General features: G+C 49.8%; 1 protein-coding gene across 6 annotated transcripts in view; it reads left to right on the forward strand.

The window, feature by feature from the left end:
• The window catches only part of PLB1 (phospholipase B1), a 169,512-nt gene that overhangs the window by 75,513 nt on the left and 69,746 nt on the right, over positions 1-24,253 (forward strand). For all 6 annotated transcript variants that reach the window (XM_032497269.1, XM_032497271.1, XM_032497272.1 and 3 more), the window contains 11 exons: positions 2,503-2,593; positions 2,925-2,976; positions 4,639-4,725; positions 11,153-11,215; positions 11,923-12,002; positions 12,850-12,925; positions 13,839-13,943; positions 15,021-15,077; positions 19,955-20,026; positions 20,825-20,899; positions 22,921-22,984. In XM_032497269.1, the coding sequence (XP_032353160.1) occupies positions 2,503-2,593; positions 2,925-2,976; positions 4,639-4,725; positions 11,153-11,215; positions 11,923-12,002; positions 12,850-12,925; positions 13,839-13,943; positions 15,021-15,077; positions 19,955-20,026; positions 20,825-20,899; positions 22,921-22,984 (822 nt within the window). The remainder of the gene's footprint in view (positions 1-2,502; positions 2,594-2,924; positions 2,977-4,638; positions 4,726-11,152; positions 11,216-11,922; positions 12,003-12,849; positions 12,926-13,838; positions 13,944-15,020; positions 15,078-19,954; positions 20,027-20,824; positions 20,900-22,920; positions 22,985-24,253) is intronic.

Consider the following 24,253-nt stretch of genomic DNA (forward strand, 5'->3'; position numbering starts at 1 on the left):
ATTGACTGTCCCCACCCTGCCGCCCACCAAGGAGAAGACCCAGCTCTCATTTTCAGTTCATTTCATTTTATAGTAACTCCCTTACTTACAAAATAAATATATCAATTCAGTTCAGGAAAATGAAATGAAAAGAAAGAAAATCAACTGTAATCCCAATTAGAGACAAGCATGGTTAGCACATTCCTTAGCACCTTCATACATAAAAAGGCCAAAATGTTATCTGTCACCTGGTTTTTTTCACTTAGTATCAGAGGTCCCTTACGACTCTATTAAGTCATCCTGAAACCCGAGGCCCTTAATGCCAGCTGAATTTGCTTGGTGGGTAATGTCACCTGGGCTTAGTGCTCACAAGTCAAGGGCGAGGAACCCACCTTTCACTCCTTAATTAGACTGAGCAGACTCAGGCCACAGTGCAGAGAGATGCTCTGCTAGGCTGACACGTGAGTGGAGCATAAGGACAAGTGAGGCAGGCGGTGCCCTGTCAACTCAGCCAGTGAATTTCACCAAGGGCCTGGGAATCAGGAGGTTCCCCACAAGGCCAGGGATAAACCAGATACTGGTCCTGCCTTCAGCCCTTGCCATCCAGCAGGGGAGGTTGAGACCTGGTGTTCTGGCCTCCAGGATCTGATTGAAGGGGGATATTGATGGCCCAAGTGATGGGAGGGTCCCCTTGCAAAGGGGCGAAGGGTTCTGAAAGAGGACACCCTTATGACTTGGTGACTGCCCCAGCTCAGGCTAGGCTTGGCCCTGTCTCCCTTTAAATGGTAGGAAAAAAAGAAATGAAGTGGTGTATTCGGGGGTGTCTAGGAGGATGGCCCTGAAACCGCAAGCACAGCTGTTGCTTTACCTGATTTCTCAGTTTGTCCCGGTTACTTTGCCCTTTGGCCCACCTGATAGCAAGACCTGATTGCCCCTCATGAAGCAGAGGGTAACCAGGGGTCTCACCTGGCCAGAGGTGCAGCAGGAGGCTGGGCAGTGAAGGCAGACCACGCACCTAAGTGCTCTCAGAGGTAGGCTGAGCTGTAGCTTTCAGGGGGTCCAGCCTACCTGAGGTGGGGTGGGGGGAGCAGAGTGCCAGGCCTGGGAGCGCTGCTAGGTGGCCAAGCCAGCAGAGGAGCACTTGGCCTTCCAAGAGAAAGTGCCCCAGGGGCATCCAGGCCCAAGCTCAGCCCAGCCGTCATGCAACCCCAGAACCTCAGAGCCCTTCATATCTAACCATGCCCTCGCTCACCGCGGCCATTTTGCAGATGGGAAAACTGAGTCTCAAGGAGATTAAACAGACTTTCCCAAGGTTACATCGTCAGTATGTGGCAGAGTGCCCGGGAGCCCAGGTGGTCCAGCCCCACAGCCTGCGCCCTATGTTCTGGCCCCACTGGAAACCCAGAGAGGGAGTGAGTGAGGACAGAGTGGGTACACAGGAGACCTAAGACAAAACGGCAGGCAGATTTATGTAAGTCCAAGGTCATGTTTGATCCCAAGGAAGCAATGCATTACAGGTGCCTTTAATTTGGAAAGCAATTCTCTTTCAAAGATGTGACACCAGGTGTTCCCATTTTGTTGTTCATTATCACAGACCCTCCTGATGCATGGGGGAGTGTTCGCCCCAGCTGCTCACCCTCTCACACAGACACGCACGCACTGCAAGCTCCCTGGCCTCTCCATCCGGCCTCAGAGCTTTCAGTTTTCCCACCACGCGTGGGGATGGGCTCCTTTCCCAAGCTGGTCAGAGCTCAGAAAAGGAGGCTCATTAGGCTGGTTTGAGGATAAAGGGGCCCTGACTTCCAGCCTGGTTCCCCTCCCCCTTCTGCTGCCTGCACAGTGGCAGCTCCCTTCAAAGGTAGCCCTTTTAAAGCTGCCTGCTGGATTCCATTCCCCCCAAAGCCCCAGGCTCTTGTGGATGGGGGCAAAAAATGGGGGGCTGGGGTGAGGCAGCACCACCTCCCCACCGTGACACTCTCCCCTCTCTGCACTCCCCTCTCTCAGGAGCAAGACACAACCTAACTGCTCCTGACAGCGCTATTTTTAGTGGTCCCTGGCTGTCAGCTCTGGGACATGTTCTCGGTGTGTTCCCCGGAGCCTTCCCGCCCTGCTGTCACTCAGGAGGAGGAGGGGGCCTGCCTGGTCCCATCCCAGCACAGTCTTCCTAACTAGTTGGTAGCGCACGACAGTGAAAAGCTTTGACATCCCTGAGCTCAGGTTCAAATCCCAGCCACTTCAGCCACGAGACCTGGGGGAGCTGGCTTAACCCTCCAGCCTCAGTTTCCCCTTCATACACACACCTATGATGCTTAGCTCTTGGCCCAGCCTCACACTTGAGGGATGTTAAGTTTTTGCAGCTCCACTCACTTTCAGGGGCCTGCTACGAGGCTGAGCTCCCAGCCCAAGGCAGGTCCTGCTTGGGAACAGGGGCAGCAACCCTGGCATCTCACCCCAGAGGGGGTCAGCCTCCACAGGTGACCTCCGGCCGTCAAGACCACGGGCTCAAATCAGTTCTCTCTTTAGCCCTTTCAGATGTCATCAGACACTTCAATCCATCTGTCCTGCAGCCCGTGTGTGCCCCTGTGAAGGCAGTCGTGCCCTACAGTGGTGCTGAGTAAGCCCCTTTTCTGGCTCTCTTCCAGGTTGTATGCGCCTGTTAGTCTTGGGCCTCTAGACGGGAGGATTGGGGATGGGGAGCTGGAAAGAGGCTTAAAAATTAAGATCTCTGTTAAGTCAAAGCCAAAATGTATCTCTTGCACAGATTTTAGTCTGCTTGATGGGCCTACCTTGAAAAATTAAGTCAAGGCTTGCCTTCTAGAACCCAGGAGTGGTGCAGTGTAGCCTCTCAGAGACTGGCATCTGGGCTGGGGCAAGGGGCAGGCTTCCAGCTCTCAACAAAGTGGTATTTAACTGATTTTTCTCTCTGCTTCCTTCCCTCTGTGCAGAGACCTGTGGATTCAGGCAAAAGAACTGGTGAGGAGCTTGAAAGAGAACCAGGTAAGAATCCATCCAACCCTGGTTGGGACGGTCCCTGTCTGCGGCGAGGCAATCAGCCCAAACCCACCAGGCTGCCGCGGCCCTGGGGCCATCCTGCCCTGAGCTTGGCAACCAGTGTGGCCGGGCCCTCCATGAACGCCCTTCCCATGGTGACTCTCTGCAGGCTGTAAACACACAGGGCCACTCCTTATGTTCCCAATCTGGTCCTGCCAAAAATCAGCGCATGGACTAAAGGACTCACAGCTCAGGGAGGTGGCTGAGAGCTTGGGTTCCAGGCAGAGACCCGTGTGAGCGCAAATCCTGAATTTCCACCTGTTAGCTGTGCGATGTTGAGTAAGGCACTTAACCTCTCGAAGTCTCAGTTTTCCCATTTATGAAGTGAGGGTTATAAAAGAGCCTGCAGTTCAGGGCTTAGGGTGGATTAAATGAGGTGTTGAGGTGCCTGGCACAGAGGCAGGGCTCAGTGCAAGCCTGCTGTCATTGTCATCCAAGTGGCAACTGTTGTTATTCGTTACCTATTCCCATTGCAGTTCTTGGGTGGAGGCTTCTGTAACACACATGCCAGGGCTCCCCATCCCCACTCTCTTGGCAGTTCACACACTCTTTACTCAGTAACTTTCATATGGGCTGTTATAAGCCTCCTGAAATCAAGGCAAGCTTTGCTACCAAGCTGGCTCTAACCAGGGAGTGAGCCTGGCCCACTGGAGCTGAGGGAAACCCCTGTCTTGGCCAGCCATGCATTCATGAAAGAGTTCAGGCATTCGAGCCAGGTCACTGCAGCTTGCACAAGGACAGGGACAAACGCAGAAGCTATGCTGTAAAGAGTCGTTTTCCTCCAACAAGAGAATTTCTGAATTTTTGGAATGATCTTATCATTCTGGAAAATAGCTGGGTGATCTTGAATCCAATATTTCACAGATGAGGAAACCAAAATCAAAATTGCCTGATTCACATCCAATGCTGCCTCTTTAAAAAAAAGTTTATTTTTTGTTCCATAAGTAACACATGTACATCAGAGGAAGATCAGAAAGCACAGATAAACAAAAGAACATTAAAACCATTCAAAACCATCCTTAAACCTGAGGACCAGAGACAATTACTGTTGACAATTTGATGTGTATTCCTTTCCATATTTTTTTGCAAGCACATATATCTGTATATATTTTATAAAGTAGAGATGTTATTAGATGTAGATGCTTTTTACAATATGCTTTTCTCGTTATTTCCCATGACAATAGTTATGTTTTCCAGCGTTGTTTTAACAAGCTACGTGGTGTTTCAGCTTACGAGTGTTCCCCAATTTCCACAGCAATCCCTATTTTACACATTTACATTTTTTCTTATGAACAAGACTTCATCATTGTAGCTAAGTCTTTCACACATCCTTGCGTCCTTAAAATATGTTTTGGGAAATTGAATTGTTGAATCAAATGGTAAGGCCTTTAAAAAAAAAAAAAGTTTCTGATATCTTTTGCCAAATTGCCTTCCCATGCTTTACAGCTTTAACTTCCCACCACATACTTCTCCTTTCGAAAAAAAAAAAATCCATACATGTGGTTTTATGGGGGTGGGTGTGTGAAATTGAAAGACATGAAAAGAAAGCTGCTCTCTTGGCCCCAGGTCTCACCACCGTCCTCTTTTTGGTGTTGTCCTTTTCTGCAGCAACTCGACTTTCAGAATGACTGGAAGCTCATCAATGTGTTCTTTGGCAACACCAGCCAGTGTCACCTGTGTCCCTCCACCCAGCAGGTAAACCACAGGCTGGGAGGCAGAGGGACTGCCGGTGTTGGGCTGAGTGCAGAGGGAACAAGCTAAACCTGCCTGATCTCCACCTGGCAGGCTGGGCCCGAGGCACCTATTTCAGAGTTAGGGCAGGCAGGCAGGCAGGTAAATAGACAGGCAGGCAGACAGATATCTGAGGGCTCAGAGAACCATACTGAGGGCCAGGTATTTTTAACTTCCCATCCTTCACATCATGAAAAGGAAGCTGAGGCAGAGATAAGCTGAGTCAGTGGTCATTCTGCAGCAGAGGGAAATCCACTTCCTAGTTAAAAAAATCATTTTGCCTCTTTTAAATCTGATTTCATTTAAACACTGAATTTAGGAAATAAAGCAGGATGCATGCTTTTGACATCACCTCTTGAACTCTAGTTCACCACAAGCTCTAGTTTTAATGGGAAGTTGTCTGGTTTTTGTGTCGGTAGATTGTATCTTCCAGGCTCTTTGAGTTCCCAGGAAACAAGTGACTTTATTTGATATTTATGTAGGTGACTGCCTATGACTTAAGTCTTTATTGAAGAGTGTTCAGGTTAGGATCAGTTGAAAGTGAGAGGGTGCTTAGATTCCTAGGCTATGGTGAAATAAATGGCACACAGATGACTACTCAGGAGCCTGAAGCCTGATTGCCACCAAGCTGGCCCTGCCACTTACAGCAGTTCAATTACCTGCCCCCTGTCTTTTCAGCCGCCTTCTGGGGCCTCCTTCAGGCCCTGGCACACACAAGGGTGAGGTTTCTTGAGGTGCTGTCCTCTTCTTTTCTGTGCCCCTTTCCCAGACACATACTCTTGCCTTCCTCCAAATGCCCCATGCTCCTGGCCCACCACCAAACCCCTCCTTCCCTTAGTGACGTTGGGAGAATGCTGGTGGAAGCCCACCTTCCCTGCCCAGCTCTTGTTAGATGGTATCCCTGCAGACCTCCTGGGTTTATGGCATATAGATCTTGAAGCTCGTTTACTTCGCCTCTATTTTCTCCCATGCCAAGTGAAGTTTATATGCCCTGTTTACTTCTCTGCCTTCCCATCCCCAGTTTGGTCATTATGCAGACGAACATTTACTCACAAATCCACACATTCATGAATTGAAGTGCTCAAATAAGCATTTAGGCATTGTTGCATTCCTTTATATATCCATCCATCCATCCATCCATCCATCCAACCATCCTACCATCCTTCCATCCTTCCATCCATCCATCCATCCATCCATAAGCTGTATATTCATGCATAAATTCTCTCTTCTTACATGCAGGCACATGCCATTGTATTTATGATGAGTTTTTTCATACTAGCATTTGTCTGACCTTTTAGTATTTGAATCCATTCATTGATATTTACCCTCATTCATAATTTCTTCCATATATGTTATTTTACATACAAGCATTCCTACATGAATTCTTGCATTCTTTCATGTATTTATTCCTCCAATACATTATATGCATTCTTGAATACATCATGATGCATTCCTTTGTGCATGTGTCCATTTGTGCATTATTTACTTTTATTAATTTTTAGTAGCACAAGCAATGCACAGATGCTTCCTCCTCTTAAAAAACGAAACATTAGAGTTAAAGTTAAACTACCCTTCAGCCAGCAATCCTCTTCCTCTTTTTATTTCTTAGATTTTTACAAATATATAAATCTTAGTACTACTGTGTGTGTGTAAAGAGAGAGAGATTAAACATAAGTAGTATTATATCATATATACTATGGAGCAATTTTTTTTCACTAACCAAGTATTTTTGAGGTCTAGTCATGTTGATATATATGGTCTGAATGCATTCCTGTTGCTTACCAAATAGTATTCCCTTGTGTACATTTACTACATTTTATTTAGCTGTTTCCACGTTGATAGCCGTTTAGGTGTTCCTAGTTTTTCACTATTAGGAACAGTCTTGTTCATTTGAACATGTGTTTTTCTAAACACAATTGTATTTCATTGTATTCAATTACAGTGTAATTTATTATATTTCAGATTATATATTGAAGTGTATTAGTGGGTCAAAAATCAGTTTAAAGGATTGCAGCCAAAAATTATAAAAAACAGAAATTAAATAGAGTCAAGTATAAAATGTTAGAATTTGTTGCATGTAGGAAGGTAAGTTTTGGTTCACAATTATTTTTGCTCCATTTATATATAGATGTGTGTATACTGGGTTGTGATGTGAAACATGTCTCACATTGTGGATCATGATCTATTTTGATCAAACTACTTTGTTTGAAGAAAAGTGCCTTGAGTAGATTCTTAAACATAGAATTGCTGGTCATCAGATACATATACTTTAAGCCTTAAAGGACTGCCTAATTGCCCTCCAAAGTAGCTGAACCCATTTATGTTTTAATATCCTGGGGCAGTCCCAACAGAGAAGGGGTTTTTCCGCACCACCAAGCAATTCTCAGACACTAGTTGAATGTGCTACAATTCAACTCAATTCTGACACTATCTACCCAGAGATAGCACCAGATCCCACAGGCTAAGGGCTCAATCCTACAAGACTCCCCCCATTTCAGATGCCAATCCCAAGTCCAGGTTGTCACCTGAGGTTCTGACCGACTGGCTGTAGATTGGAGGTTCCAATAAGCCCCAACTTGGGTTCAGTTAATTTTCTGGAGTGGCTCACTGAACTCAGAGAAACATTTTACATACTAGGTTATTGGTTTATTAGAAAAGGATATAATTCAGGAACAGCCGGATGGAAGAGATGCATAGGGTTAGGTGTGGGGAAAGGGAGAGGAGCTTCCATGCCCTCTCCAGGTGTGCCATTCTGCCAGCGCCTCTTGTGTTCACCAACTGGGAAGCTCTCGGAACCTATCCCTTTGGGCTTTTATGAAGGTTCATCACATAGTCATGACTGACTAAATGGTTGATTTGATTTCCAGCCTCTCTTCCCTCCCCAGAGATTGGGGGGAGGGGACTGCAAGTTCCAATTCTCTAATCACACAGTTGGTTCCCCTGGCAATCAGCCCCCATCCTTAGGTGTGGTCCAAAAGTCATCTCATTAACATAACAAAATACAACTTTATGCTCTCCTCACTTAGGAAATGCCTATCATTTATGAACTGTGTGCCATAAAATGGAACAAGGACAAAATATATATTTCATATTATAAATCGCAGTATCACCCATTCTCACCAGTGTCTGACAGCACCCGTTCCCTCTGATCTTTCCCCTACTTGTTCTTCTCCGACCTAGTGATTTTGTTCAACATGTGAAGTTCCCTCAAGATCTAGTCTTGTTGATACATGTGGATTAAGTTCATTCACACTTAGAACCTTGCAATTTTAATTGGCTGTAAACATATGACAAAAGTAATCATGCTTTGCCCCTGATTTCTAAATGGCTATATATACCAGTGACTTGATCTCTGTAAATTTAGCTCTGTAGCAATATTCGCTAGCATCCACTCAAATTCCCTCTTTATCGCATTTTTCTTCCATCTCGATTTGTCTTTTGCACAAAGACCACCAAGATCTGGAGCCTAGAATAAATCCCACCTCCACTTCCATTTCCCCCAGAGGACCTTGGGGCTCATAGGTCTGGCCCTCAGCCTCATTGGTCTGGGCTGGCCGGCTCCTCCCTTCACTGCCCCAGTCTTGCTTCTGCTGTCCAGACCCACCACTCGCTCCCTAGTCTTTCTGGTGATGCTTCTGGCCACAGCTAACCCAGAACCCCCATCTGAGAAGCTCTGCACAGCACTTTTGCATTTGGGAAGCACATCCCAGGCACAGCCTCTCCCTCAGGGGCCATAGGAGGGGCCCTGAAGGCAAAGGCAAGGCTGGGACTGTGGGCTTCAGGCTCCCATCGACTTCACAGAGCAGCTCTGCCCTTACGTGTGGCATATGTATGTCAAGTTTCCTGACATAGTTCATATGAGAAAAAGACATTTTACTGTTAAGAAGAAATATTAAACTCTTGTCCTGCCCTACTTAGGACCTGGAATGTTCCTGCCCTAAGTGGCCTTTGGGCTCTTTTCACAGGGAGTAGACAATGGCCTGGGTCCACATTTGTTCCACATTTGTTGTTTAGGGGTTTCTTAAGACCAAAGTCATAAGAGAGTAAGAGCAGGAGCCATTTGTTCAGCAGCCACGATGCTTCTTCAGGGCTGCTATGGAGGGGTCAGCTGTTCAAAGGCAGGTGCTTCACAGGCAACTGGTAACCTGGCTCATAGCAGTGACACTGGGATGCTTTCAGGGTCTGGACCCTTGTTTACTGCTCTCCAGTTAAAGTCTAGTTTTATTGAGCTAGTATGAACAAAAATCAGAAGAAGAGGGGGAAAAAAAGGAAAATATAGCCTGACACTGCAAGAATTTGTTACTGAATCAGGTTTGTTTGTTCCAAGCACGGCAAGTCAAATGCTGAGACACAAGTTTGCAGGGAGAAAGGATTTATTCACCAGGAGACAGGATAACAAATCTAAAATCCCCCTCAGGATATTTATGGGATAAAGAAACAGGGTGGTCCAAGGCATGGGCAGTGTGGGGAAGGCTGATAGGAGATCAGGCAAAGATGAGACATGCTTCTTCATGGGATGCATGTCCAGAAAATGCTGGTGTTAGCATGTTCTGAGGGTGGAGTTTTGGGCCCTCTGACATCAAAGGTCACCGATGGGACACTCACGCATGCCCCGTTGGACGTTTCCACCAGTCTTGTCCAGTTGGAGCTCGAGCCAGTGAACGGCTGACTCCAAGTTCCCAAAAAACAACTTGGGTGAACTTATTGTTTAGGCTATGTAATGCTTGAAGGACATGCAAGTTTTGTGAAAACAAAGCGAGCTTTATCAGTGAAGGCAGGCTACAGTTCCTTATTTATTAAGCAGGTTATCGTTTAATGGATCTAACTGATGACTGCACTACCCTCCATTTCAAAAATATGCCCACTTATTTATTGCAGTTGCCTTTAGAAACAGGTGTCAGTATTTTGGAGGGCGCCCTGGCAGTCTGACTCAAGAAAACTTAAAAGTGTCTGTGTCTTTTGACTGAATAATCCTACTTCTTGGAATAAATCCCAGGGAAATAATTTGTTAGAGAAAGTGAAGTCTGGTTGCAGGCCCATGCTCGATAATAGAGAATTCTTCTGATTCCGGGAGCAAAGGATGTAAATGGGAATGTACGAGTTCATTCGGAGAAATAAGCTTTTTCCTGACTTTGAGTTATAGAGGAGTTTATTATGTGTGACTTTACAGACAAGGGACATTTTATAGGAGCATGTTTTCCGCTAAGGAACAGGGATAGCTGGCACCCTGGGGACAACCATTCAGTGCCTGGAGAGCCTGGGTGTGCCCTGATTCATTCTGCAGCAGTGAATCAGCACCTTGACTACCAGGTTTCTGAACCAAGGTTTGCAGTCCGAGGAAAACCATGCTGGGATTCCCTAGGGAAGAGGGATGCCCTGACTATGGTGCAGGTGGACAGCGAGGACCTTTCTAGACAGAGTTCCCAAGACTCTTTAGAAGGGGAAGTGCCATGTTGAATGTCATGCTCAGGGAGAGCGAAAACGAGACAGAAGGCTTCATTGCTGGCTACAGCAGCAGAGTGGGCTGGACTGGCTTCCAGACAACAGCCTCACCCCAAAGCAGGGACACAAGAGTGGGGCCCTCCGTGCAGTCCCAGCTGAGTGATTGGCAGCTGTCTCCAGAGTCACCGCCTGTGTCCCCCCAGGAACCAGAATGGCTGCTGGACCTGCTCTGTCTTCTAGTCTGAGCCCAGTCGCCTCAGGGGACAGCCAGTTTCCAGGCAGCTTAGGAGTTTGTCTTGATGCAAAGTCTATTTTTGTTTGGATATATATGTATATATATATGTATTTTTTTACACTGAAAGGTAAGCCAGGGTCATTTTTTGGGGTGTTCTCGTTTGTTTATTGTCATTACCTGCAAGGAGTTGGGTGGGTAAGAGGTATCTTTAAATACTTGGTGACAGGAGCCCTTTTCATAGTGCAGATGTGGCAGGGAGAGGTCTGATAAGATGCCACATAGAAGTCTGGAGGTATGTCTGGGTCCTTAAATCCAAGTATAATTGTGTTCCCCTTGGACCTGATTTTCTTCAGATCAAAGTGATTCCATCAGGCTTTGGGAGAGTCCAGCCTGCTATCCCTCGTGTGAGCTTTAGAATCGCCGTGACCTTGGGTTCGCCCTTCCCTGATGTGGAATGTCTCATTTGAGGGAGTTTGCTTCTTCCTGGTGGCTGATGGGTTGGGAAGTCAGAGAATAAACCAGAAACCTAGGAAGCCCTGGGAACTCAACACTTGTTTATGGGGAACTGGGGTCTAGATGGGGCCTTTGTCACTGTCATCTCAGTGGAGGGGAGTGGGGGTTTGGGGAGGGGAAGGAACAGGCCCCCGTGAGCCTGAGCATCCTTGGTCCCAGGTCCCCCATCCCCACTCACGCTCAGCACATCTTCTTCTGCAGCAAAGCCATGTGGCGAGCGGCATGAGCAGGCTGACGAGAACGCTGGACTACCTGCACCAGGAGGTGAGGCTGGCGGCTCCCCGGCTCCGCGGGGCCATGCACCTGGGGGGAGCAAGTGCCTGCAGCAGCCCAGAGGAGGTGCCCTTTTGCGGGCAGCTGGGGCAGGTTCCAGTTTCTTTCAAATGGCCTCCCCTGGGATGGGAAATGGACTCCCGCGGGGAGACCAAGACCCTAGGAAGAGGGAAGGCTCTGGAGGAGCCAGTCTTCTCACCCTTTTAATGAAAACACGGGTCAGGTCTCGAGCTCCTCACTCTTGCAAAGGCTATTCCTGAGAGGGACGCCTGGGGAGGAGGAAGGAGCACAGCCCAGTTCCTTTCTGGGGTCTCAGTAACCCGCTCTTTCCTGAGGGCTCTGTCTGCCTGAGTCTGGGGCAGGGACGGCCTGGAGGGGTCTTGAGAGCCTCAGGGCTTCCCTGGAGGGACCAGGATGAGCACTGCAGGTTCAGAGCATCCCAGGGGGGCTCTGGGCTCTCACCTTCCCCACCATGCTGTGGTGAATGACACTTTTCTGGAATGGCACAGCCAGCAGGGCTGGCAGCTTTGAACTGACCCCGACCAACCATCTCCCAAAGGGCCTGCCTTTTGAGCCAAGAAGAAGCCAGTCATGCTCAGCCACACCCCAAACTGGGCTCTAGCCAGAGGCTCCAGAGAGGCTGCTGGGCAGCAATAGAGACTTTGCAAATGCTCACCTTGTCCCTCGTGTCCCCCTAGGTCCCTAAAGCATTTGTGAACCTGGTGGATCTCTCTGAAGCTCTGGGGGGCTCTGACTGGCATCAGGGGACTACACTCAGGTATAAAGGGAAGTGGAAGGGGACCAGCATTTGTTGACTGGTGCCACGTGCCAGGCACTGTATGGGGCACTTCACGTGCATTAATTGATCCAAGGGATGGAGCCCCAGAGAGATGAAGCCACTTGTGTGAGATCCCATGGCCAGTGAGGCAGAGTCAGGCTGTGGGCGGGGCTCTCTGCCACGTATCCTTTGGGGGACTGAAGTATCCAGTCCGGCTGATGCAGCGTCAGATGCCCTACCCCCACCAGAATGATTGGAGAGTTTGAAAAACAGCTCGGGCAAAACCTCTGTAAGCCAAGAAGTGTTACTTCCGGAAACTGGAGAGACAATTTAGCCTAACTGTGTTTTATTTTCATGAAACTTGATTCCCATATATTTCTGAGATTTTTCATAGAAGTTAAACTTTTTGATCCCAAATCCTGAGAGTTCTGGCTTTGTACCTGGAAAAGAAGTTCACGTGGATAAAGTGAGGGCAGGGACAGCTGGAGGTGATGCCAATGGAAAGGAGAGGACGGTGCTGAAGGAAGGGGGGTTTGAAGAGGGAGGAAGGCTAAGGTGCTCAGAGTTGTGAGGAGAACTGGAGGTGGGTTCCCCACGTGTGGCTGGTGAGGGAGGCAGTGTATTGGGAGATGGAGTGAGAGAGAGTGTCTTTGTAACATGCCCTTTATTCTCCCCAACATGTGCTTCCTTCCTTCCTTCTCCTGGACCCTCTGAGACTCCCAGATTCTCCTCCCCCGCCTCCCTAAGCAATCCCATTCCCAGCAGCACCCTCCTGTCCCCAAGGGGCAGCCTGAATGGCCCCAGCGCTGCGTCCACGCTCTCACTTCTGGCTTATTTTACCCTGCAGCCCCGCAGCAGAGACCTGCAGGTGCTCAGAGGAGACTTCGCGGCTGTCCAAGGCTGTGGCCCAGTGGTCCTATCAGGTGAGCTCACTCTGGGACATTGGCTGTTGGCCCTTGGTGGGTAGGTGGTCATGAGAACAGGGGTGGTAGGAACAATCAGGGAGCGAGTTTGCTAATATAGGACCTCTCCAACTGAATTCAGGACTGCGAGTCAGAAACCAAAGACAGCTGCTCTTGGGTCACTTCCAGGTGGTGATGTGGTTTCCCCGTATGTAAAGTAGGGACTACTATAATACTGATGAGGGTGAGAGTGGACATGGGTTTGGGGCGGTGGTGGTACCTAAGATGGTGAAGAGCTTTGCAGATCCTTCTAAAATGCTTTTGATCGTCATCCCTGCTTGGACCACGCATCTGTGGCTAGTGAGCTTGTTTGTCCAGGCTGGGCTTGGACCCCAGACTACAGTCAGGGTCTCCTGAAGATGTGCTTCTAGTTTACAGGAGAGACCCCGAGACAGCATGGATGGTCAATGGGAGCCTTCATCCCTACCAGCAAACAGCTCAAAACACAGTTCCCACTGACATGTGTTAACATGATGATTTTTATTTAAGAAGAAAGTTTTATATATGAAGCTGTGTGGCACTTTTCTCACTTCAGAGATGACATTTTCTGACTGGTTAATAGCACATCCCTCTACAGAACTCAACCCTTGAAAACTGCGTGGGGCCTCAGCTATGTGCTGGCCTGGTGTATACTTGTTGGGTTCCCAGAGAATAATTTCAGAGCTATCCCTGATGTTACCTGATGCTGGGGCTTCAGAGGAAAAGGGAAACCTAGTTTAGTTCATCAAAGGGCCCCAAAGTGTGAGAAAAGAGGAGCTTCCCAATAGCGTTTGGTTCAGAACAGCGCCTGGTGGGTGATCCTGACGGAGGGGTTGCCGGGAGCTCCTTGGGTGGGGAGGGGCAGGCTGAGCTTCGCTGGTGCTCCTTCCTTCAGGAAACCTGGGAACGTCTCCTGGCCTCCAGCAAGTACAATGAGCAGGAGTCCTTCGCGGTGGTCTTCCAGCCTTTCTTCTATGAGAGAGCCCTGCCGCCACCCTCAGTGAGTGAGGACCTTGCCCTTGCCCTCCTCGACCCCTCCTTGGTAGATGCCCCAGCCCAGCAGGGCTTGACGGGGCCCAGGGTGCATACTCTCAGGGGGCAGTGCTGCAAAATTCTTTTATACTTTCTTGACGATTTCCCCATGGTACTGGATAACCCCATGAGGTAGGTTCCTAGAGGCAGAGCCACCCAGAGGTCAAGAGCATGGACTCCAGCCAGACAGCGAGCTCCCAGCTCTGGACTGGGCCGGCTGTGTGACCTTGGGCAAGTTGTCTGACCTCTCTATGCTTTGGATCCTCCTCTGTGGAATCAGGACCATTATTAATATTCCGTCCCCAAGGTGGATTGTCAGGATGAGTAAATACGTGTGAGGAACTTGGAGCAGTGCCTGGTGCTTGGGAAACCCTCAGTAGCTCTCAGGTGTGATGATTCAGGATGGAATTTCCAGGCATCACACCACATCCTCCCTCCACAGGCTCCTCCACAGCTACCCCTGGGAGGGAGGGCAGTTTGAGTTGCTTCCTCAAGCAGGTCACTGGGCAAACACCCCTTACCCCCGTGGGGCCACCCAGACCACAAGTGCTGTCAGGGGTCCACATGTGCTCAGCAAGCTCTCTCTGACGCCTCTGGGGCCTCAGTGCCGTGCGTCTGGGACAGTCCCCAGTCCGGGGTCCTGGCTCCTGCTGGTGCAGTCATCATGTCCCTCCAGGGCTTCAGTGACGTTTAAACGGTGGCTTAAAAGGAGGAGGACTATTAGTTCCCATCCCCCACCTCCCACTCAGACTACACCCCATCACTTCCCTGTTACCTGCTCCTTCTTCTTCAGTGTGTGCAACCCCACGATGATGAGGAGCAGCCTATGTGACCTGCCCCTCAGGCCCTCCCCTCCGAGCCCTGACCCCAGACAGCAATCCTATAAGTTCCCGCCATTATTGATTGGGAGGGTCTGAGAAAAAGAGTCTGGACCCATCAGGACCTTTCCATCTCTGCCAGGGAGAGCTTCCAAGTGCCCGGTGGGTCTCTCCCAACCCCAGTGGAGAGGGAGGACACAAGGGTTCTTATCTGATTTTTCTTTCAGGGTCAGCAGGCACTCCAGGACCCCTCCAGACTCGCCTTGACTCTCTGGAACAGCATGGTGAGTGGCCGGGGTCCTGCGAGCCTGTCCTGCCAGCCTGGGGTTTGGTCTATGGAAGGAGGAGCAGGGCCCCCGCCGCTGAGCCCGGTCTGCCCACTGCTCTGAAGGGGGGATGCTACCGGACACCCGCAGGGCCTGAGGGTGATAACCCTGGACCGCGGGGCATCCTACCCACACCCAGTGACAGCCCAGCTGGGATGGCCTGGGAGTTTCATCTCCACGTCCTGGAGGCTGGGCTGCAGCCCTGACAGTGAGCAGGGCTCTCTGGGCAGTGTCAGTCCTGCTCTTCCTGGAGGCGGGGACGCCTCCTTGGAGTCTGTCTCGGAGATTCACGTGGAGCAGGGCACTAGGGATCAGGCTCACAGAGTGACCGGTCCAGCCTTCCCTCACTCTACACTTAAGAGCCTGGGAGGAGTGTGGACTTCAGAGTGATGAAGTGGGTTCAAAGCTCTCACAAGCTGTGTGAACTCAGGATCTCAGCTCCCTTTCTGTGAAACCCCTGAGCCAACACACGGCAAGTGTGTAGCTCACTGCCCGCCCACGGCGAGTACTCACCACGGGTAGCCCTTTTTACTATGACTGTGACAGGCTTTCCCCAGACTCTGAAGGTCCCCCAGGGCTATCTGGGATGAGTCAGTGGGTGGAATGTTAACGTCAAAAGCTTGAACCTCTCCAGGGCACCAGACAGAGACCTGATTTCGCCATGTATTTTTTTCCCATCCGAGCTGCCCTATTTTTAGAATCCCAGTGACAGAAATTTGGTTTTCTTCTTCCTTGAATTAGAAAAATTTCTCTCCCTCTCCTCAACTGATGTGCTCCGCTGAGTCCCATGAGCAGCTGTATTTCAGCGTACCTTGCCAGTAAGACTGCAGAGGGGGAGCAACCGGCCCCAGAAACAGCCCATACCAATCAGTAGATTCACATGACCCTTTGTAGAAGACATTAGATTTCTTTGAAAAGGACCCTTGTTAGTTAGCCTGACCTTTGGGGGAGATTTTCCCCCAGAAAACCACTTCGCTGGTGATATCCTGTGAAGGGCCAAGGAAAGGAACGTGCCCGTCCATCCTGCATGGCTGCCCTCCCTCCACCCTCTCTCTGGGGGTGGGATGATAATTCCAGCTCAGCCAAACCTCTCTCCTCCTCTGTCACCTTTCTCCCAAGCAACAGAATGGCACCTACATGGTGCCTGCCCTGTGCTGAGTCCAAGGAAGATACAAGAGACACACCAAATGGTGTCTGCCTTTCCCGCGCTTAGGGCGTAGCTGGAAGGGTCAGGCAGCCCAGAGGAACACGGTCATGCATGGAGTGTGCACTCAGATGTGATATGGGCAAGAGGTCAGGACAGCCTCACGAGGATGGAATTTGAACTGGCTTTGGGAGTGAGGGTGGGGATATGTCGGAGGAAGTCACGGCTGACATTTCCAGGCCAGAGGACCTGGGTGAACAGAATGAGAAAAGAGTGAACAAAATGCACTAGCAGGTGGTGGTGGGAGGCAGGTCTGATGAGAGAGGACACAGGATAAGGAGATACTGAGAATGTATGAAGCACCTTGAACTGAAGACAGACAGAAACGGGAGAGCAGATCTTGGGAGAAAGTGCGTGCTCTCATTCTCTCTCTCTCTCTCTCTCTCCTCCCACCTCATCTTGCTGTTGATCGTCATCAGTGGTGGTGGGGACAGTGACAATAACCCGTTACTGAGCCCGAGTGGTGTCCTGTGCACTCATACAGGCGCACAGCATCGACAGGGTCCTGTAACCCGCTTGAGGAAGAGTCTGGGCAGGTGCCCGGACGGGAACAGGTCTCACACTCAAGACCAAAGGACTGGGACCCGGTGGGTGTCCCAGGGGCTTTGAGGAGGAGGAGGCTTTCCTAGGCGGGAGGGTACCTGTAGTCCTGTCCCAGTGAGAGGCCTCAGGGTTCCTGCAGCCAGGCCAGTGAGAAGGGAGGCGTGTCTGTCCCCTGGATTCCTCTCGAGTGACATGCTAGACATCCCACGGCTCCTGGAGCTACCGTGGCTGCCAGAACACATGGACAGCCCTGCAGGCCTGAGTTAATTTATGAGAAATTAGGAACATAGCAGGTTAGAGGAACAGGCCCTGAGTGAGGAGCCAGAAAACCTGGGTTCTGGGTCCAGCTGTGCTTCGGGTTGTTTCTCGAGGTGAGTCCGGTGGTCTTCCTGGGTCCCATGGTCTCTGATTGCTGGCCTCAGAAGGTCTTGGGAACATACAGGAGTGGCTTCCCCTCAGGTTCCCTCCTGTGTCCTCCCAGGGACATGAGGAGCCCGGAGTCTCCCTGCCTCCACCTCTGTGCGTCTCTGATGTGTTGAGTTTCACCAAGACTCAGAGGTAACGCCAGCTCTGCCCCTCACGCCCACGTTTGCAGACAAAGAGCCCCGAGTGAGGGCCACCCTTACGCGTGGGGAGCAGAGCTGTGACCCCAGGGACCCAGGTCCTGCCGCTTCTCTCCTGGACCTCACCCAGGGCACCGCAGAGGGGCAGCTGTGCAGGGCCACACCTGTGCCTGTTCCCCTGGCCAAGCCCTGGGGTGTACGTAAGCTTGGAGGAAAACCCCCGCACGCGTGCGTCATGAACACCCCGCTTCTGAAACACACCTGGCGCCATCCCCACTGAGTGAGCCGCCCAGACAGAAGCTGAGCTCCTGGCACCAAGTGGAGGAGGATTGTGTGTTTGGGACATAATCCATTCCCTAGGCTCTTCCTGCTCTTCCTACCTCCTCGATAATTTCAGATAATTGTTATACAGCAGTAGTGTTGACGAGACCCACCTTTGAGGAACTCGAGTGCCAGATCCAGTGATCACGGACCCCCGCCTTCTGCCAAGCCCGGTGCTAGAGCTGGAGCCACAGGCAGGATGAGGACACTCGGGAACTGCTCCCAGCTGAGTGGGGATGCTCACAGAGAATGTCTATGGTCATCCTTCCCACCCCTCCCACACTCCAGTTCATTTCTCGGAGCAGGGAAGCTGTGCGGAGGAGGTGTAAACAATTAAAGCACTGAAAAGTGGGGCAAGGGCACAGGACCAGCGCCGGCGTCCCTGGAGTGTGCGTTTGTGTGCAGTGTTGGGTGGCGGAAGGAAGGACACATGGGGAGCATCTGATGTAGCTGCCTCATTCTCCATCCTGGGGGTGGAGAGTCAGAGTGGGTGTAAAGGGGATTAATGGCAGCAGGAAGGATGCAGGTGACTGTTAAAGAGACACTGAGGACAAAGTTCTTAATGCAAATGGGCTTATTAGGAAAACCTATGGATTTTCCTTCTTTGAGGTCTTTAAGAAATTAGGCTCTGCTATATCTTTTTGACCAGAATTATCACGATGTGGCTGTCTCAACATTTCTTTCAAGATTCTAGTATTGATTAAATTCTTGAAAGGTTGGTGAAGAGAAGTCAGGCCAGATTGACACCAGGCCACCTACCCAGGTCCCTAAACACTCCCCTGCAGAGCGGCCCTGAACATTCTGGATTGGGATTCCACACTTAGTTGTGTCTAACCATCAGAACAAAACTGAAAGGAAATGAGGAGCACAGCTCCTCCTCCAGCCCTTGAGCTAAAGGTTGCCACTCCTTTTCCAAAAGGTTGATTATGCCCTCTTATCTGACTCTGTCCATTCGGATGAAGAGCCAGTCCCGAGCAGGGTAAAGTTCCTTCCCTGAGCTGCTCACGGGCACAGATGCTGGGATAAGATATTGCTGAAGAATCTAAAATGCTCATGGAGGCTGGCAGAGCCTGTGACTGAGCCAGACAGGGGGGCTCCATCTCAGAGTCTCCTGCCTCTTGTGTCCCCGTCAAGATCCTTGGGAAGGGAGGGCAGAGGAGGGGAGGGGAGGGACCAGGTGCCCCAGGAGCCCGGCTCCTGGGGGCAGCAGGGCTGGCAGCAAACATGAGGTTCCCAAACAGTAGAAGACAGCGCATGCAAGAGGAAATCTGTGATCTCTTCCAAGCTGCATTTCTCTTTTAAGTGCTTACCTATGTATAGTGAACATTTAAAATATAACAAAAGGAACTTAAACCCCTCCTCTGTTGAGTTCTTCAACTGCCTTCACTTTCCTATCTTCCCTTCAATGCTTTCACCTGAGTTGATCCTCTGCCACTTTCCCCTGCGGGTCCACCGTACACTTTCTGTCCACCTTGTTAGATAGGCTTCGGTTATCATTTCAGCAGCTGCCTGTGTCAGCACTGATACCACTGTCGCTTATTCTGGAATTGCTAGGCATTCTACTTGTGGGGGCTGTGCTGTGCTTCACGTCGCTGTACCTCTGTGTCCCACTTAAAGACCTGGGTCCCGCCGGGTAACAGAGGGTTTCCTTCATTCCCTTCTGGTTACACAAGAGCCATGTATTTGTCATTCCTTCCCACTCCTACTCTCCTCTTGGAGGGCAGTTTAGTCGGCGAGCCAGCCAGCAGCTGGGCGGCAAGGACAGGGATGCGAAGTCAGGCTGCATAGCTGGCCTCTGGATGGTCTGGAAGCCAGTGATCCACTGAGAGCGATTTGGTTGGATCTGGACACCAGTGTCCTTGTGTCGGCTCAACCTCTCTGGTGTTCAGTTTCTCCTATAACAAGAGGGCTGGGCTGAGACTGGTTCCTCTCCTGCAATGGTGCTCAGCTTGAATGTTCATCAGAATTCCTGGAGGGCTTGTTAGAACACAGAGAGCGGGACCCCACCCCAGAGCTTTTGACTCAGTAAGTCTGGGATGGGGGCTAGAAATTTGCATTTCTAACGTGTTCCTGGGTGATGCTGATGCTGCCTGCCCAAGGTCACACTCTGAGAGACACTGGACTAATGAGCCTTTCTCAGTGGTACCCTAGGATGCTGCCACCTACATAAGACTTTTCTGTCTAAAGATCACCTTCTTTTCTAGATGGAGCCGGCAGGACAGAAAGATGAGCCATTCAGTGCAAAAGAGGGGAAGCCGGTGAAATGTCCCTCTCAGGTAGGCAAGGACTGGGGGAAGGGAGGAGAACTCTTGCTGAGTTGTGGGGAGAGACAAGGTCACAAGGAAATGGGCTTTGCTCTGAAGTGGGTCTTGCCTGGCGGAGCCATTAGCCCCATTAGGGTCTTGAATCTGTTCTTCTGAGCCTGGACACAGCTTTGCATTCTTGGCACACCTGAAGTTTACACCTATGGGCCAGGAGAGCTGTTTTAACAGAACTGAGACCCCTTCCATGCCTGCGGCAGGCATAGGAACAAACCTACAACTCACCTGGCCCCAAATGCCAAAATAGGTGTCTTAAATATGTGCCTAATGCATCATAGGTATAGAATTAATGTCACTGAATAAATTAATGAGAAAATAACTGAATGTAAATGAGTAGAATTCCTTTCATCACTTAATGCTAGGCAGATTTTTGGCTTTCTGGATGAACTGGTAAGTTTTCTGTTACAAGGCTATAAGAACTGTATAATTCATCCTTTTTTCCTCTTTGCCTTGGCTGTCAGGAAACTTAAAATTCAGTTCTCTTTGTGAAAATGTATCTACTTTGCCTGGTGGCATGAACCTTTTGTAGAGAACAAGAGATGCTGACTATTGCAAGTGGGAAATTTCAAAGTATTAATGAGCTACTTTAGGGAACTAAGTGGCAGGACAGGAAAGAAGAGCCAGAGAATGGTTTTCTCAACATTTAAAGGATGGTATGAATGTTTCAAGTTGGCCAAAGGCATCGCTAGATGAGAAAACCTAATGATTAAAGGATACAGGATCATGGTTACAATGCATTACCTTTCTCTGCAGGAGAATCCCTTTCTGTTCACCTACGGAAACAGCAACTACCTGCCCAGGTTGCTAGAACCCCACACCAAGGTTGAGGTATGGAGAGTTTTTCTATGATGGATAAATATGCAAATGAGCCAGAGGTGGTACCTCGCTGAGTCTTTGGAGCCTTCCCCGTGGTTCCTCATGTCCCGAACCCCCACGGGCAGGCTGGGGAAGGGTGAAGGAGCAAGTGTATGGCTGTCCCCTTGGTGCCTGAGGCAGGTCTGCCCTACAGCTCTGTCTTGACGATGCCGTGGCAGCCTGCCTCCTGGGGCTTCACAGGGCATATTGGGGTGCTCAGTGCTGCCCACTCCCTGTCTGTTTTGATGCAAGATGTGATTCTTTAGGCTCTCCCCAAGTGGTTGACAAGTCCTTTGAAGCCCATCTGAGCCCTTAATCTGAAGAGACAGTTAAGGAAAGGCAGCAAAATGTGCTGAAGTCTGAAAACAATTGGCATGGAGACCAAAGGCCTCAGCAGCTGGCCCGCAGCCGCAGGGCCGCCTCCCGCTTCCTCACTCTTGCTTCTCACTTATCTCATGAGTCTTTTCCCAATACTTGCTGTCAAGATTAGACAGGGCACTCCACACTCCTCTGAGGAAACAAGAAACACTTGAAGGTTGTCGTCCTCGTTCCCAGAAGCCTGGGGACCAATATGGGAAGAGACGGATTTGATCCCAGCACCACCCCTGCCTCCTTATGGTGCAAAAGAGTGTGATTTCCTCCTGGTGGTGGTGGCAAAGCTGATGGCCTGGGCCTCCACCACAAAGACTGAGACACACAGCATGAGAGACCTGACTTATCAGCTTGTCTCAGGCTTTCCAACTAATATCACAGCAGTGAGGACACGTCTGAGAGGCAGTGTGGAGCCATGAGTTGGAAAAGCTGGCTCTGGATTCAAATCCAGACTCTTCCACTTACCGGCTCTGTGTCAGTGGGCAAGGTACTTAACCTCTCTGTGCTTTGGTTTTTCAAATCTGGGAAATGGTGATAGTCCATGTCCTACCTCATAGAGTTGTTCTTAAATTGTAGTAAGTCATTAGGTAGAAAGCACTTTTAACAGTATCTGGCATGCCACAAGTTTTATATATAAGAGGGAACATTACATTCCTCCAGGATGCGTTACTGAATATCTGCTGTGTACCACTGGGATGCAAGCTCAGTGAGGGCAGGGACTCAGAGCAGGTACCTGATCACTATTTGTTGAATGACTAAGTGGGCAGATGGGTGGGTGGCTGGATACCAAGCTTAGGAGATAAAAATACAAATACATTGCTTGTCCCAAGGAACTCAGTCTGGTGGAGCCAGCCAGCAATGATAGCACAATATGATAAGTGTGTAAGGTTTCTGTGGGGAACTCTGGGAACACAGAGGGGGCACACACAGAAGACAAGAGAATGTTGAGAAGGCTTCCCAAAGAGTGCCCATGACCTCAGCCTTGAGGGTGACTAAGGTTGAGCCAGGTGGATGGGAATGAGGGAAGTGGGGGGGGGGGGGGAGAGAGAACAGAGGTGGGTGTTAGGGCCAAGACGTGGCACGTGGAGACGATGGAGAGTTGGGTTCAGGGCAGATGGTTTAGAACATCGGGGACCTTGTAGGCCATGCTAAGGAGGATGGACTTTCTCTGATGTTAATAGATAGAAATAACCTTATTCAACCAACAGCCATTGATCGAGCATCTCCTATAATGTTCTGGGCTCTAGACATACAATAAACAAAACAGATGAAAATTCCTGCTTTCACTGAGAATTTGGGCAAGGGAGTAACACAGTATGTTGAGAGAGAGGGTCCTCAGATGGATTCAGGAGGCTGGGGAGGAAGCCCAGGGGACGGGAGCAGGGAGGCTGGACGTTCCAGGAACAAGTGACCAGGCCTGAACTTAGGCTTGGCAGAGGGACTGGAGAAGCGGGGCAGGGTTGGGAGCACCTGCAGAGGATGTTGTGTTGAAGGAGAGGGAGAAATCTTAAACAATGCTCAAGTCTCTGTATTAAGTGGCTCAAACTGGAGGCCCACTTCTCACCCAGTTTCCCACATTGCAAGATCCATTTCTTCTTACTTCTTCATGTGTCTCATTGCAGGTGACAGAAGGAGCGGAAGTCAGGTGCCCAGACAAGGATCCCTCCGACACGATTCCCACCTCAGGTACCTGGCTTGAGTCAGGTTGATTTTGAAACTCATTTGAGGTCTAAAACCATCAAAGTCAGAGCAGTCTTAAGATGATAGGACAGGGAGGGGTGCAGGGCACAGCTCACTGGTAGAGTGCCTGCTTAGCATGCAGGAGGTCCTGGGTTCAATCCCTACTACCACCATTTAGAAAAAAAAAAAAAAGAATAAACCTGATTACCTTCCCTGCCTCCCCCCAACCCCCCAAAAAGATGACAAGGGCCTTCCATATAACCTGAGACAAACCTGAGAGGCTTTTCAAGGACAGTAGAAGCAGCTCTGGATGTATATTTGCAAGTTCATATCTGTGTTTGATTATTCTTTAACTAAAATATGATAACATTATCAGAAAGCATTTGCTGGGTATTAACTGTGCCAGGCCGTGCTCTGCAAGGGCCCAGTGTCAGTTGAGTGGACTGGTGTCATTGTCCCCACCAGTAAGCCTCGATGAGGTGACTTTGTTCTCTGGAAAACAGAACTACCTTTAATCAGGAAGCAGAAATAGCCAGTTCACATGCCGTGTCAGAGATGTATACAGGATGCACTCAAACACTGCACGGAACAGGAAAGCACGCTGTCTTACAAACATGCCATTTCCACTGCTTCTCGGTAAATGACCGTTGCTGGGCCATGACAATGAGGCTCGTGGAATGTTCTAGGCAGAGACTTTCCCAAAGGGGGCCTGCCTAAGGGCTGAAACTTTTCCTCCAGGTGAGCCAGCCTGGGAGTGATGTCTGTGTGCATGTGACCATGGGAGGTCACAGAGGTCACAGGAGGGCCACATGGTGGCCCGCACAACTCAAAACCTCAGCCCAGGAGCACTCCTGCAACAGTGTGATAGGTTCTCATGCTTGGTTCTGGCAGGTGACTCACTTGTTCGTTGATTTGTCCACTTGTTCACTCGTGTATTAGAGGATGGTCGAATACCTCCTGTGCGCCTTCTAAGGATAGAAAATTAAGTTGGGAGATGTCACTGTATGCAAATCTCTGTAGGCAGACTGTCTCCTTTTGCTGAATATTAGTAGAACAGACAAGTGTCACCCTGCCCTTTTTGCATGTCTCAGCCACACGTGCTCAAATTAAGCCAAATGACTGTGACTGGCAAGTCAGTCAGAAATCTTCTCACCAAAACTTTAGTATGTAACTGGCTCTTGACTAAGTTGCAGAATAATAGAATAGATGATAAAGGTCTTACACACACACACACACACACACACACACACTTAGTCTTTAGACTTTTGCCCCCAT

This window comes from Camelus ferus, chromosome 15 (genome assembly GCF_009834535.1).
Source record: "Camelus ferus isolate YT-003-E chromosome 15, BCGSAC_Cfer_1.0, whole genome shotgun sequence".
NCBI classification, from domain to species: Eukaryota; Metazoa; Chordata; class Mammalia; order Artiodactyla; family Camelidae; genus Camelus; species Camelus ferus.